At 40.0% G+C, this 14,995-nt stretch overlaps 2 protein-coding genes across 2 annotated transcripts in view; one reads left to right on the top strand and one right to left on the bottom strand.

Moving 5' to 3' along the window:
• LOC132390042 (ubiquitin thioesterase OTUB2-like) overlaps window positions 1-3,823 on the top strand; it is a 36,396-nt gene extending 32,573 nt beyond the window's left edge. Inside the window, exons 5-6 of the mRNA XM_059962632.1 lie at window positions 1,579-1,773; window positions 3,221-3,823. Coding sequence (XP_059818615.1) covers window positions 1,579-1,773; window positions 3,221-3,430 — 405 coding nt within the window. The 3' untranslated portion in view covers window positions 3,431-3,823. The remainder of the gene's footprint in view (window positions 1-1,578; window positions 1,774-3,220) is intronic.
• Window positions 3,824-5,269: 1,446 nt separating this feature from the next.
• ddx24 (DEAD (Asp-Glu-Ala-Asp) box helicase 24) overlaps window positions 5,270-14,995 on the bottom strand; it is a 51,897-nt gene continuing 42,171 nt past the window's right edge. Inside the window, exons 8-9 of the mRNA XM_059962622.1 lie at window positions 6,659-6,788; window positions 5,270-5,618 (exon numbers count right to left, since the gene is read on the bottom strand). Of these exons, the coding sequence (XP_059818605.1) occupies window positions 5,392-5,618; window positions 6,659-6,788 (357 nt within the window). The 3' untranslated portion in view covers window positions 5,270-5,391. The remainder of the gene's footprint in view (window positions 5,619-6,658; window positions 6,789-14,995) is intronic.

The following is a 14,995-nucleotide window of genomic DNA, read 5'->3' as shown; positions in this document are numbered from 1 at the left end:
GGAAAAAGCATACTTGCAATTACAGTACTTGTACCCCTCCTAATTTTGTATATCTCAATCAAATCTCCCCTCGTTCTTCTTCTCTCTGGGGAATAAAGTCCTAACCCTTTCTACATTTCCCTATAGCTCAGGTCCTCATGTCCCGACAACATCCTTGTAAATTTCCTTTGCACTCTTTTAATCTTTCCTTGGGTGTGTGACCAAAACCGTACACAATACTCCAAATTTGGCCTCACCAAACTTCAACATAACATCCCACTCTGAGTAATTCAGATGAAGATTGGGTGAAAGTTTTTCATTTGATCTACAAGTTTAGTTCTCCATCCTACTCCTACTCTGATTTCAGTTCTGTACCAGAAATGTCTGAACTCAGCTTAAGGAACAGTTCTTCATCTCACATCAGAGCAGTTAGATTGAACTTGATGTTGAATTTAAGTTTCTTTTTCTGTAAGCTTATCTCTATCTTTCAGTTTCACCTCCAGTTGTTAAATTATTTCCTTGAAAATTATAATCTGAAACTTACCACAGATGGTACATTTTTTTCCACTACACTCTCCAACTTACAATACAATTTCTCTCACTTTTTGAGGTCAGATCAAAGTGTAGCGGTTAGTGTGACGCTATTACAGCTCAGCTCCAGCATTCTGTATAAGAACATTGGTACATCCCTTCCTGTGAGCACGTTTTTCCTCCAGGTGCTCCAGTTTCCTCCCACAGTCTAAGGACATAACTGTAGGTAGGCTAATTGGTTATTGCAAATTGTCCTGTGATTAGTCTAGGGTTAAATCAGTGGAGGGCTGGGTGGTGTGGCTCGTTGGGCTGGAAGGGCTTATTCTGCACTGTATCTTTAAACAGAAAAATAAAATAGACATTGCTTCTATTTTCTCCACTGCACTCTCCAACTTAAATAATATTTATCTCACTTTTCAAATTCTGGTAAAGAAACATTTGACCCTAAAATGGAAAGTTTCTTTCCTGCAGATGCTGCTTTATTGAGCACATAACAGCATTTTGTATTTTTGTTTTGGATTTACAGCATCTGCAGCTTTTTCTCCCCCTTCAGTGGAAATCTTTCCTTTTTGGTGCTTTTGATGGTATGCAATCCATCAAAAGCAATTTATTTTACTTTAAAGATACAGTGCAGTGCAGTTAATGACCCTTCCAGCATAACAAGCCTGTGTCACCCAATTACACCCACGTGACTAACCCATATGTCTTTACAGTAATGGGAGAAAACCGAAGCACCCAGAGGAGACCCGCAGTCATGGGGTGAATGTAAAAACTTTTACTTAAAATACTACCACACTCATCTATTGAGATGTTCCCCCAACTAATGATTTCACTTTAAGGACTCTTGTTATTTCATGCTGGACAGTAGTGGGAATTGAACCAGGGTCACCACGGCTGTAAAGCATTAAGCGAACCGCTACACTACGTGCTATCCTAATATCTAATGTACCTTGATGAGTAAAGATCAAAATGAGCTACGGCCTTTGTTGTAAGAGCATCTGACGTTTCCTTTTTCTGAAATAAAAAGTGGATTGATACAGATGTTACTGTTAGGTTCTCTGGTTCCAGTTTCTGGATGTGATTGACCTGGTAGAAACGGATGGTTCGGTCTCCCAGCTGCTTGCTGTTTTCAATGATCGTGCTGCTTCAGATCACTTAGTGCAATATCTTCGACTACTAACATCCGCATACTTGCAGAAGCAGTCTGGCTTCTTTGAATTTTTCCTCGAGGGAGGCATAAGTATTAAAGACTTCTGTGCTCAGGTCAGTTTTAGAATTGGTTATATTGATTGGCTTTATTTATTGATGATGGAGCCTACCTTCAAATTTCGTTAACAATTCTTTTTGGTAAATATTAATGGACAATATGGCTAATTATGAATAAAGTACTAAGTAAAATTTATTATCACAGTGTATACATGTCACCACATACAACCCTGAGATTCATTTTCCTGCGGGCATACTCAGCAAATCTATAGAACAGTAACTGTAAACAGGATCAATGACAGAGCTAGAACACAGAAGACAATAAACTGTGCAAACATAAATAACAGGAACATGAAATAACACGATAGAGTCCTTAAAGTGAGATTATTAGTTGGGGGAACACCTCTGGTAGTATTTTAAGTAAAAGATCCTGAATATAAGTTGACCTATCATTACAATGTCACTAATGTCATCATTGTCATAAAAGACTGTGATCTGATTCATTGATTCAGTTGTTGCAGTTATCACGAGGTTTAAGACCATAAGATATAGGAGCAGTATTAGGCCATTTGGCCCATTGGATCTGCCCTGCCATTTCATCAAGGCTGATCCATTTTCCTCTCAGCCCCACTCTTCTGCCTTCTCCCCATTTCCCCTAATGCCCTGACTAATCAAAAATCTATCAGCCTCTACCTTAAATATACCCAATGACTTGGCCTCCACAGCTGCCAGTGGCAATGTATTCCAGATTCACCACTGTCTGACCAAAAAGCTTGTAAGATGAAATACCTTTTAAGACATAATCATAATTTTGATTTTCACACAATTGTTCTCCCCTGAGGGACATTTGCCCGACTGGTGGCATAGTGGCATCAGCGCTGGACTTCAGGGCGAGAGGTCTCGAGTTCGAATCCAGCCAGCTCCCTTGCACGCTCTCCATCCATACTGGGTTACGAGCTGGTGATCCCTTAAAAAAGAACTCACCAGGCAGTAGGCAAAGGCAAACCACTGCTGTAACTTGCCACGTACATGATTTCCCAATATGGAGGGAAATCGTCCACCAAGTGGAAATTCCAGATGCAATCTACCAACGACGAGGGACATTTAAGATGCTCACCATCCCATTTTGGAGTACATCAAAACACTATATGGAGTTTGTTATAGTTAAGAGGAAGGAATCCCTGAGAAATAACTTTTTTACTTTAGAAAGACTGACTAGTGGTTTTCTATAATACTGATAGAATTTATTTTTCCTGTTTTTGCTTTGGTGGAAGTCTTGTATCCTTCTGAAACAGTTCTCAAATCTAAAACTGAAATTTCTGTTCAAAAATATTTATTTAGGTGATTTATTTTGGCACATCTGATAATGTAAAATAGGTTTGCTATTATAGGATAATTTCTGATAAATTGGTTTGCTGGTTGGGATAATTTCTTTCTGGCACTTTGCTGTTTATAGTGCTGGTTTTATACATATATATAGTAATGCCTAGTTTCTCTCCCATAGGAAGTGGAGCCAATGGCCGTGGAAAGTGACCATATTCATATCACTGCACTGACCCAAGCCCTGGATATATCAATCCAAGTGGAATATATGGACAAAACAGACTCTGAAGTCAACCACCACATCTTTCCAGAGGGATCTAAACCTTTGATTTACCTACTTTACAAACCAGGACATTATGATATACTTTACAAAGCAAGCAATACCAAATAGTCTTCATTTCACCTTGCAATTATAAGTTTCATGCTCTGAGCCATGGTTGTTTGGGGGTGTTCCTGTGGGGGTGGGGTAGGTAAAATAATCAATGTAAACAGAATCTTTTGCCATTTTCTGACATACCAAATTAATGTATATTCCAACCACTGAGTGCATTTAAATTTTTGTCTTCGATATTAGTGTACAGTCTATACCAATTTAATACACCCTTGCAGAAAATACTTGGTTAGTTTCAATCATGCTGTAAGTTGCGTTATAAACTCTACATCTATCAGTCTAACATCTTTTTTCGAACAGGATTGAATTTTTTTTTGTTCATGCAGGATTTGTGGATTGAGATACCTCCCTTGTGCCTCCTCAAATCAATAGAGAACAACATTTCCACTGGGATTTGAGTGTAAACTCCACAATGCATTTGTTGTATGCAGCCACGCTGTTGACAATTCATTGTTTCTGTGCACAACATTGATGCCACCTGCTGGAGGACTTTACACAGTAAATCCAGTTTACAAAACTGGACCTTAATTCAATTTCACACTCTGTTCCGAACTATGATTGTAATCCTATCAATGCAAGTGTAAAGAATTTAAATTAGGCACTGATTTAAAACAGCGACTAAATTGATAAGCAAACTGATTCTTTGTAGCACATACTAATTGTGCAAAGTCACTTTAAATGAAATCATTGCTTAGAGAGGCCATCCGCTGGGGTCAACCATGGATGTTGCGCCATGGCTGTTAAAACCAACCCAAGAGAGTGTGAAATATGGAGAGCAAGCTGTTGCCCATACAGCAGGCTCCCCCCCTCCAAGCAGCTGATGAATCCAAAGGAATGGCAGAGACCAATACAATTTGGCACCAACAGCATTGCTGGAGTTGAACTCAGCATAGGGACTGCCTTCGGGATTCCAGCTCAATTTTTCCTTGAGGTTTACTCCTGAAGCTTTCCCCGTCAATAGGTGTAACCCAAGACAGTGGAAATTTGAGATTAGCATTTTCCAATCATGGCTGATGAGCCTCATCTGCCTGGAGCCTGTTACCTGGCTTTGTCCCTTCTGTCAGTAGAAACTGTTCTACTGGACTCAGTAGCTAAGCCATACCTGAAGGCCAGGAGCCAGACTTGTTTGTCAGAGGTTATTTGAGACTCTCGCCGTTGGGAGCATTTAATAGGTAGTGAGCTGTCCCCTCTTCCACCTCTGGCTTAAGGAATCATTGTTTACTAGCAAACTATTGCACAAGTATGTATCTACTTTGCATCATCCCCCCAGTCTGTCTATATAAGGAGCAGTGTGACCTAATTCTTGTCAACTACCTACTTTAATAGCACCTACATTGTTCTGTTGGATTTTTAGTATTTTTGTTTACTAGAGTGATCTGGTTGCAAGATATAAAACATTTCATCTTGAAGAAAATACCATCTACTTGAGCACTGTTCCGAGAGTATAAACCTGTTAGTCATTCTTAATAATCACTATTCAGCTAAGATGTACAATTTTCTAAAATGCTTTAAGAAACTGGGGTGCCATGGTAGCATAGCAACTAGCGCGATACTGAGTTCAGAGTTCAATTCGGGCATCCTCAGTAGGCAAGCTTGTACATTCCTTCCTGTGAGTGCATGTGTTTCCTCCCACAGTCCAAAGACATCCTGGTTAGTAGATTAATTGTACATTGTAAATTGTCCTGTGATTAGGCTAGAGTTAAATAGGCGAATTTCTGGGTGGTACGGTGGGCCAGAAGAGCCTGTTCTGCGCTGTATCTCTAAATAAAATGTGCATCCTCTTATTGAGGATATGAAGAGGTTGTTCTTAATCTTCATATTGAAGATGACAATATTGCACAAGTTCTAATTTTTTATTAAATGCAATAAATGGTGTACAGCCACTGAATGTGTTACTACATAACATTGCGAATTGCTAGTTATATCAGTTGGTTAAACAGCACTTCTTTCAAGATGCTTGTTCACACAGTCTGTCTTTTTTTCTGTCTATGCTTTTGAATTGTAGTTAAAGCAGTTTCTTGGCTCGCCACTGGTAAAGCAGGCAATGCTAGTCCACCAAGTTGTGTTGGATATTTTGTCTTCATGTAGTTCTTGAACACTGGCTGCAAAAGCAGATGTTTTAGTTCTTTCTTCATTCCTTTCAGCATTCTTTGTCTCTGGTTTTCTTCACCGTCATTATACCCTTCACCTGAAAATAAAACTTTATGTTCAGTTTACTTTTCAAAGAACTGCGATTTCAATTCAGTTTAGATTGCTCAAATCCTTTTGGAAGAACAACAGATAAGTTTATTTTCAGGGGAAAAGTGTTATTTGTGATTGCAATATGATTAACATTGAAAGATGATGGACCACACTTAGATAAGCAGGTGATAAGCGATTCAGGCATCTATTTTACACCAACCCTACCCTAACCCATTCTACTCTCCAACATCAGCTTTCCGCAGAATCTATAACTCACTGCACAATTTACAGGTTATAAACACAAGATTCTCCAGATGCTGCAGAAACTCAGCAGCACCTATCAAAATGAATAAATAGTCAATGTTTTGGGCCCAGACCCTATCAGGACTCTTGAGTGTCTCAGCCCAAAACATCTATTGTTTATATTCATTTCCACAGATGCTGAATTCCCCGACTATTTTTTGTTCCAAGTGATAAAAGAGAATAATGGCTAAATATTAAGTAATAAACTTTAACATTGCAAATACCATATTTCAGCTTCATGTGTATCAATGGTTATTGTATGTAAATGTTAAATATTAACTGAACAACTTTTTCCTCGCTTTGAGTGAGAATCATGGATGGAACTAGTGTGCTTGATGGTTGTCAGCAGAGAAGTACTTCTCCAACAGGAATGTCTGGATTTGTGTGCAAGCATGAACATCCCAGCTAGTTTAGCAACCTGTTATCTATGAAATGCTCACACGGTAGCCACAATACTGTAGCGGTTAGCAGGATGCTATTACAGCTCCTAGTGTCAGAATTCGGGGTTCAATTCCGGTGCCATCTGTATGTTCTCCCCATGAACTGTGTGGGATTTCTCTGGGTGCTCCAGTTTCATCCCACATTCCAAAGACCTACCAGTTTGTAGATTAATTGGTCGTTGAAAACTGCCCTGTGATTAGGGTAGAGTTAATTAGGTGGGTTGCTGGGTGGTGTGGCTCGTTTGGCTGGAAGGCCCTGTTCTATGCTGTATTGCTATATAAATAAATACAAAATTTTACTTACCCATTAGGACATTATCCTCCAAATCCACATCCAGAGCTTCGGCAGCTTGCTGAAACCAGCTGTTATGTTGTTGTGCTTTATTGTGCTGATATTCCATCTTCTCTATCCTTCTAGCTACGTTAACACGTACCTGGAACGGACAAAGCAGACACACACCGGCCATATCCATTTAAATGTCTACTAAGCATTTTAGAATTCAAAACTGAATACTAAAAACTGAGGTACACTGAAAATGCAGAAGTTGTTTAACTCCTTCATTATTCATACAGATTACGGCTGATTACTCCAGTTCTGGTGACTTATCTAACTTAATGCTTTTCAAAAGCTCCAGCACATCCTCTTTCTTGATGTCTATATGCTCAAATGTTCCAGTCCACTGTAAGTCATCCCCACTATTGCCAAGGACTTTTTTTCCCTGATGAATACTGAAGCAAGGTATTCATTAAGTACCTCCGCTACCTCCTCCGACTCCACGCACGTTTCCACTATCACATCTGATTGGTCCTATTCTCACACGGCTCATCCTCTTGCTCTTCACATACCTGTAGAATGCTTTGGAGTTTTCCTTAATCCTGCTCACCAAGGCCTTCTCATGGACCTTCTGGCTCTCCTAATTCCATTCTTAAGCTCCTTCCTGGCAACCTTGTAATTTTCTAGAGCTCTAACAGTACCTAGTTTCTTGAACCTTTTGTAAGCTTTCTTTTCTTCTTACCTAGATTTTCTACATCCTTTGTACACCATGGTTCTTTAACTCTACCATCCTTTCCCTGCCTCACTGGAACATACCTATCCATGCAAATGTTCCCTGATAATATCTGCTCTCAATTTCCTGCCTAATAGCATCATATTTCCCCCGCCCCAATGAAATGTTTTCCCAAATTGTCTGCTCCTATCCCGCTGTAGTGCCATGGTGAAGGAGATAAGAGCTGTGATCACTACCTCCAAAATGTTAGGCTGAGACATCTGACCAGGTTCATTTCCTAATACCAGATCAAGTACAGCCTCTCCTCTAGTTGGCTATCCTACAATTGGGATGGAAACCTTCCTGAACACACCAAACATACTCCACCCATTGTGCTAAGGAGATGTCAATCAATACTAGTAAAGTTAAAATCTTCCATCACAACAACACTTATTATTGCACCATCCCAGAATCTGTCTCCCAGTTGCTCCTTGCCAGGATATTAGTCCCCCTCGGATTCAAGTGCAACCTGTCCATTTTGTACAGGTCACATCTGCCCCAGAAGAGGTCCCAATAATCCAAAAATCTGGATCCCTGCCCCCTGCTCCAATCCTTCCTACATATCTACCCCACCCCATCCATAATACTTTAAGGTAACATTCCTAACAACGAGCCTTGCAGTAGTGTCTTCCACCTTCTGCATAGAGATGTTCTGCCAAACAGTCCAAAGCTTTAGTTTTTAAGATATGCCCTGCTCTAACTATTGCTATTGATTTCCTTATTTTAATTAAAGTACCTCTTAACCTTGCGAATTCTAGAAATACATCCATTGATAATGTAGCATTCATATTAGCAGGAAGATATACTGGTTTTATTGCTGTCATGCATCTGAGTTACACTTTTGTACTGCTGGACATTGCTCGTACTGGCTGGTTACTTGATTACTATGCAATGACAATAAAGATATTTCATTCAAGGTAGAGGATTGGGAAGCTTTTGAAAACCTACAGAGAGCAACTAAAAAAAAATAATTCAAAAGGAGAAGATGGAATATGAAAGCAAGCTAGGAAACAATATCAAAATGGGTAGTAAAAGCTCTTTCAAGTATGTAGAAAAGACAAATAAGAATGGATATAGGACCACTAGAAAACAAGGCCAGAGAAATAATAACGGGACAAGGAGATGGCAGATGAACTAAATCTTTTGCATCAGTCTTCACTGTGAAAGACACTAGCAGTGTGCCAGATGTTGAAGGGTGTGGGGGATGAAAAGTGAGTGCAGTTACTATTACAAGGGAGAAGGTGCTCAAGAAGTTGAGGAATCTAAGGGTACATAAGTCACCTGGACCAGATGAACTGCACCCTAGGGTTCTGAAAGAGGTACCGGTAGAGATGTGGAGGCATTTCGTGTTTCTGTTCATGAAAATAATCACGATTGAAAATAAAGTGGAAATAATAAAGCGATGGGAAAGAGGTGAAACACCATCGGTCACTGGAAAAGCATTAGGCTACGTTGGTCAACGATCGGAACAATTTTAAAGGATAAAGTGAGAAAGGCTCTGCCCCGATGAAAGCTACAATTATTACTAAGCAACGCAGTGGTTTAATTATTGGGTTTTGGGTTTTTGATCCTCCACATCAACCCGGCACGGTGGACAGCGCACTCCATAGTGATCTGTCACTAGATCGAGCTCGGGAACTTCCCAAGCTCAGTGCTGAAACATACATTCTTAAGTGTTTTATATGCATAGAAAGGTAAAATATATACTAAGACAAACATCTGACTGATGCTAAATAATACTGGATGTACCTGTTCCAAATTACTTAGTAAGAGAACTAATGATTTTTTTCCAATCCCGATGCATGATAACCCATGCATTTCCTCCCGTATACTTTAAATCATCTCTAGATTACTTATAATACCTAATACAATGTAAATACTATGTAAAATAGTTGTTATACTGCATTGTTTAGGGAATAATGATAAGAAAAAAAGTCTGTACATGCTCGAACAATTGCTGGAAGAGCACTTCCGGGTTTTCACGATTCGCGGTTGGTTGAATTCGTGTATGTGGAATCAGCAGATAAGGAGGGCTGAATGTAATGGTTTTTCAAAATTCACTGAACTCTGGCATGGTGCCAGAGGACTGGAAAATTGCAAATGTCACTCCACTCTTTAAGAAAGGAGGAAGGCAGCAGAAAGGAAATTATAGACCAGTTAGCCTGACCTCAGTGGTTGGGAAGATGTTGGAGTCGATTGTTAAGGATGAGGTGATGGAGTACTTTGTGACACAGGACAAGGTAGAACAAAGTCAGCATGGTTTCCTTCAGGGAAAATCTTGCCTGATGAACCTGTTGGAATTATTGGAGGAAATTACAAGTAGGATAAATGGGATGCAGTGGATGTTGTATATTTGAACTTTCAGAAGGTCTTTGACAAGGTGCCACACATATGCTGTATATCAATAATTTAGATAATGGCTTTGTTGCCAAATTTATAGATGATACAAAGATTGGTGGAGGGGCAGGTAGTGTTCAGAAAACAGGTAGGCTGCAGAAAGACTGACAGATTAGGAGAATGGGCACAAAAGAGGCAAATGAAATACAGTGTTGGAAAATACATGGTCATGCACTTCGGAAGTTGAAGAAAATGTGCAGACTATTTTCTAAATGGGGAGAAAGTCCAAAAAACTGAGATGCAAAGGGACTTGGCGGTCCTTGTGCAGAACACCCTATAGGTTAACTTGCAGGTTGAGTTAGTGAGTAAGACAAATGCAATGACAGCATTCATTTCAAGAATACAAGAGCATGGATGTGATACTGAAGCTTTATAAGGCACCGTTGGGGTCTCACCTGGAGTACTGTGAACAGTTTTGGATTCTTCATCTAAGAGAAGCTGGTACTGGAGAGAAGACAGAGGAGGTTCACAAGGATGATTCTGGGAATGAAAGGGTTATGATACCAGGAATGTTTGATGGGTCTGGATCTGTAATCGCTAGAAATGAGAAGGATGAGGGAAGATCTCATTGAAACCTTTCGAATGCTGAAAGGCCTAGACAGAGTAGATGTGGAAAGGATGTTTCCCGTGGTGGTGTCTCACAGCCTAAGGATAGAACAGCATCCATTTAAAACATGCAGAGAATTTTCTTTAGCCAGAGGGTGGTGAATTTTTGTGGAATTTGTTATCACAGGTAGGTCACTGTGTGTATTTAAGGCAAAGATTTGATAGGTTCTTGATTGGACATGCCATCAAACATTAAGGAGAGAAGGCCAGGGAGTGAGGCTGAGGAGGGGAATAAAAAGGATCAGCCATGATTGAATGGTGGAGCAGACACAATGGGCCGAATGGCCTAATTCTGCTCCTGTCTTATGGTCTTATTACAAATTTAGACTCTGGAAGCCAGCAAACATTCTAGTAACTGTATTTACATTCTCTCTTATGTACCATGTGGTTTAGGGAACTGCTCCTCATACTCCAGGTGTGACCTAAACTTAACTTTTATTATGGGCTAGCATAACTTAACTTGGATCTACTTCCCCCCCACCCTATAAATGACAGTATTCCATTCACTCCTGTGTGATTTCCTGAAGCAGATTTTGAAATAGTAATGATTTATGTGCATTTACTCCTTTGCCTCTGGCAAAGGCACTGCTTCTTGCTAATGTAAAGTAGTACTATCTATGATCGTCCAAACAGTTAAATTATATTTATTACTTTTCCCCAACCATTTAATAAAATTATGATTTTTCACCAAAACCAATGCTCCTTAATTATGGAAAACTTTTATTTATCAAGACTGTTGATAAATACTGGAGATGGGAAATTCTACTTTAATTTACCCATGATGACAGGAGAACTCACTTCAATGAAGAGTGGAGCACACAATAAGATTGTAACTTAAGAAAATCAAAGAATATTGGAACTGTGCTGCAGGATGCTGCATCTATGACTTTCTCTCCAGAATCAATGTTTTAGGCAAATGGAGTTGGTATGTTCTCCTTGACCAGGTGGTTTCTCCAGGTGCTCTGGTTGGTAGGTTGACTGGTCATTGTAAATTGTCCCACGATTCGGCTAGTGGGAAATCAGGGGATTGCTCTCTCGGAGCAGCTCGAAGGGTTGGAAATGTGTATTCCATGCTGTATCTCAGTAAATCAATAAAGAAATCAATGTTGAGAATACAAAGCAGCAGATTATTAACATTTGGATTCTGAGCCAAAAGCTTCCACCCATGCCTTTGCCAGTTCTCCACTTGGGTATTCTAATACCTGGCTACATTTGAACTGGTTTGAAAATCACACCAAGTCCTTTACACTGCGCTCTTTTCCTACTGTTCCTGATCCGACATTTTGCTTTGTTTCTTGTCACTTATCTTTACCTCCAGAAACCACAGATTGCTCCACATTTCCCATTTAGATGTCTTACGCGCAACCAATTTTTAAAAAATGGTTATATTCAAATTATGCCCTGAGCTGCCTGGTTCAAAGCCAAAGAGTTTCCTCACTAAACATTCTTCCACGTGTATAACTCTTCTTTAATATGGGGACACCATGAGAGCACAGCAGTTAGTGCAACTCTATTACAGCTCGGGACATTGGAGCTCAGCATTCATCTGTAAGAAAGTGTCTATGTTCTTCCCATGACTGCATGGGCTTTTGCTCCCAGTTCAAAGGCATGGCAGTTGGCAGGTTAACTGGTTATTGTAAATTGTCCTGGGATTAGGCTAGGTGGGTTGTTGGGCACTGCGGCTTGTTAGGCTGGAAGGATCTGTTACACACCATATCTCTACATCAGGGGTTCTCAACCTGAACACCTACCATTAACTCAGGGGTCAGTTGGCAATCCCCGCTCTAAATAATTAAAAATCCTGCTTTGCCCAAGCAATCTGTCCTAACATTGAATTTATGCCACGGTGTTATATTGTACTAAGCACTATTGTAAAGTTGAGGTTATAAATAAATGACATTTTAACCAAAATTGATTTTTATATCCAAACCTGTACATGTTACTGTTAACAAAATTTGACAGTCACCAGTATAAAATGAGTATATAACTGAAGATTCACTGTTATGGTGAAGAAACCTCAACAATTTCAGCAAGGCCTTTGACAAAGTTCCACATGGAAGGTTAGTTAAGAAGGTTCAGTCGTTAGGTATTAATGCTGGAGTAATAAAATGGATTCAAAATGGCTAGATGGTAGATGCCAGAGAGTAGTGGTGGATAATTGTTTATTGGGATGGAGGCCAGTGACTAGCGGGGTGCCTCAGGGATCTGTTTTGGGTCCAATGTTGTTTGTAATATACATAAGTGATCTGGATGATGGGATGGTAAATTGGATTAGTAAGTGTGGCGATGATACTAAGGTAGGAGGTGTTGTGGAAAATGAGGTGGGTTTTCAAAGCTTACAGGGAGATTTATGCCGGTTAGAAGAATGGGCTGAACATTGGCAGATGGAGTTTAATGCTGAGAAGTGTGAGGTTCTACATTTTGGCAGGAATAATCCAAATAGAACATACAGGGTAAATGGTAGGGCATTGAGGAATGCAGTGGAACAGAGAGATCTAGGAGTAACTCCCTGAAGGTGGAGTCTCATGTAGATAGGGTGGTGAAGAAGGCTTTTGGAACGCTGGCCTTTATAAATCAGAGCATTGAGTACAGAAGTTGGGATGTAATGTTGAAATTGTACAAGGCAATGGTAAGGCCAAATTTGGAATATTGTGTACAGTTCTGGTCACCGAATTATAGGAAAGATATCAATAAATTAGAGAGAGTGCAGAGACGATTTACTAGGATGTTACCTGGGTTTCAGCACTTAAGTTACAGGGAAAGGTTGAACAAGTTAGGTCTCTATTCATTGGAGCGTAGAAGGTTGAGGGGGGATTTGATCGAGGTATTTAAAATTTTGAGAGGGATAGATAGAGTTGACGTGAATAGGCTGTTTCCATTGAGAGTAAGGGAGATTCAAACGAGAGGACGTGATTTGAGAATTAGGGGGCAGAAGTTTAAGGGAAACACGAGGGGGTATTTCTTTACACAGAGTGATAGCTGTGTGGAATGAGCTTCCTGAAGAAGTAGTAGAGGCCAATTCAGTTGTGTCATTTAAGGTAAAATTGGATAGGTATATGGACAGGAAAGGAGTGGAGGGTTATGGGCTGAGTGCGGGTAGGTGGGACTAGGTGAGATTAAGAGTTCGGCACGGACTAGGAGGGCTGAGATGGCCTGTTTCCGTGCTGTGATTGTTATATGGATATATGGTTAATCTGTCCAATAAGTAAACCTGACTAGAGCTGTTTCATCTTCCTACATCACCACCTTGAACACTGTGGAGAGTATTTAATAAGCCATTAGAAGAATAGACCAGGATAATTAAAATTATTTACAATATCTTTACCCTGCTCCATTAGTTTCTTTTGGAATTACTGCTTTTTCATGTGTGAAAAAGTAATGCTATTCAAGGACGTGGGTAGGAGTTACTGAACCTACCACCACAGCTGCTTTAGATACTACAGCCCCCATAATATCAGATTCAATGCTTCCACTTTAACCATCACCAAATTACAACTCTTCACATAGTCTCAATTTATACAAATAGCTTTCAAACAGCTTGTATTTTTAAAGGTGAGTCAAGTTATTTACACAAAGCTAACATATTAATGAAAAATTAGAAACTGTACAGGCATTGCTTCATCCTCTCAAGAAGAACTCCTGTTCTTGTTATTTGATTGTTTGGACATGCACAATACGGGATGGGGACCAGAATCAGGTCTAATATCAATGGCATATCTTGTGAAATTGTTGTTTTACAGTACAACAGTATAAAGAAACTAATAAGTTGTACAAAAGAGAGCAAAAATAGTGAGACAGTGTAAATGTGTTTGTTGTGCATTCAGAAATCTGATTGTGGAGTGGATGGAGCCGTTCCTAAACGGAGTGGAGTGAGTGTCTTCAGGCTCCTGTACCTCCTCCCTGACGGTAGTAATGAGAAGAGGGGATGCCCTAGCCGTTAGAAGTCATTAATGACTGATGCTGCCTTGTTGAGGCACAGTTTATATGTGGGTACGTACATGTTTGTAGCACCCTGAGAATAGTGACACGGGTGAACGGGATAGTGAAAAGGGCATTTGTTATGTTTGCCTTCATAGGCTGAAGCACTTAGTATGAGTCAGGCTGTCAGGACGAAGTTGTACAAAGCAGTGGTTGGGTCACACATGGAATAATTCTGTCACCACCACACAAAATGGATGTGGTAGCGTGAGAAAGAATGCTACAGAGATTCACCAGGTTTTTGTGATAAATCAAGGGCTTTACTGGTAAGGAATGACTGGATTTAGAACGAAGGAGAGACTCAGTAGCAAATTTAAAGAATTCTATAAAATAGAATAGGCAGCCACGAAACAAAGAAACACCATGAATGGAACCCATTCAAGGACACATCAAATACCCAATGTACAAAAAAAACAAATCGCACAAATGGCAAAAGGTAGGAGGGGAGAGAGACTTCAATTTCAAGACCTGAGGAGCAAGTTTTTCCATACACGGTGCAGATGTGGAATGAGCGGCCAGAGGAAATAGGTAGACGTAAACCCGTAACAGTTAAGAGGAATTTGGATGGAAAGGATTACAGGAACGCAAGCCTAATGAGATTAGTATACACAGGC

This window comes from Hypanus sabinus, chromosome 2 (genome assembly GCF_030144855.1).
Source record: "Hypanus sabinus isolate sHypSab1 chromosome 2, sHypSab1.hap1, whole genome shotgun sequence".
Classification (NCBI taxonomy): domain Eukaryota; kingdom Metazoa; phylum Chordata; class Chondrichthyes; order Myliobatiformes; family Dasyatidae; genus Hypanus; species Hypanus sabinus.
Note: the sequence above shows the minus strand (reverse complement) of the source record. Positions and strands in the feature narration are given on the sequence as shown.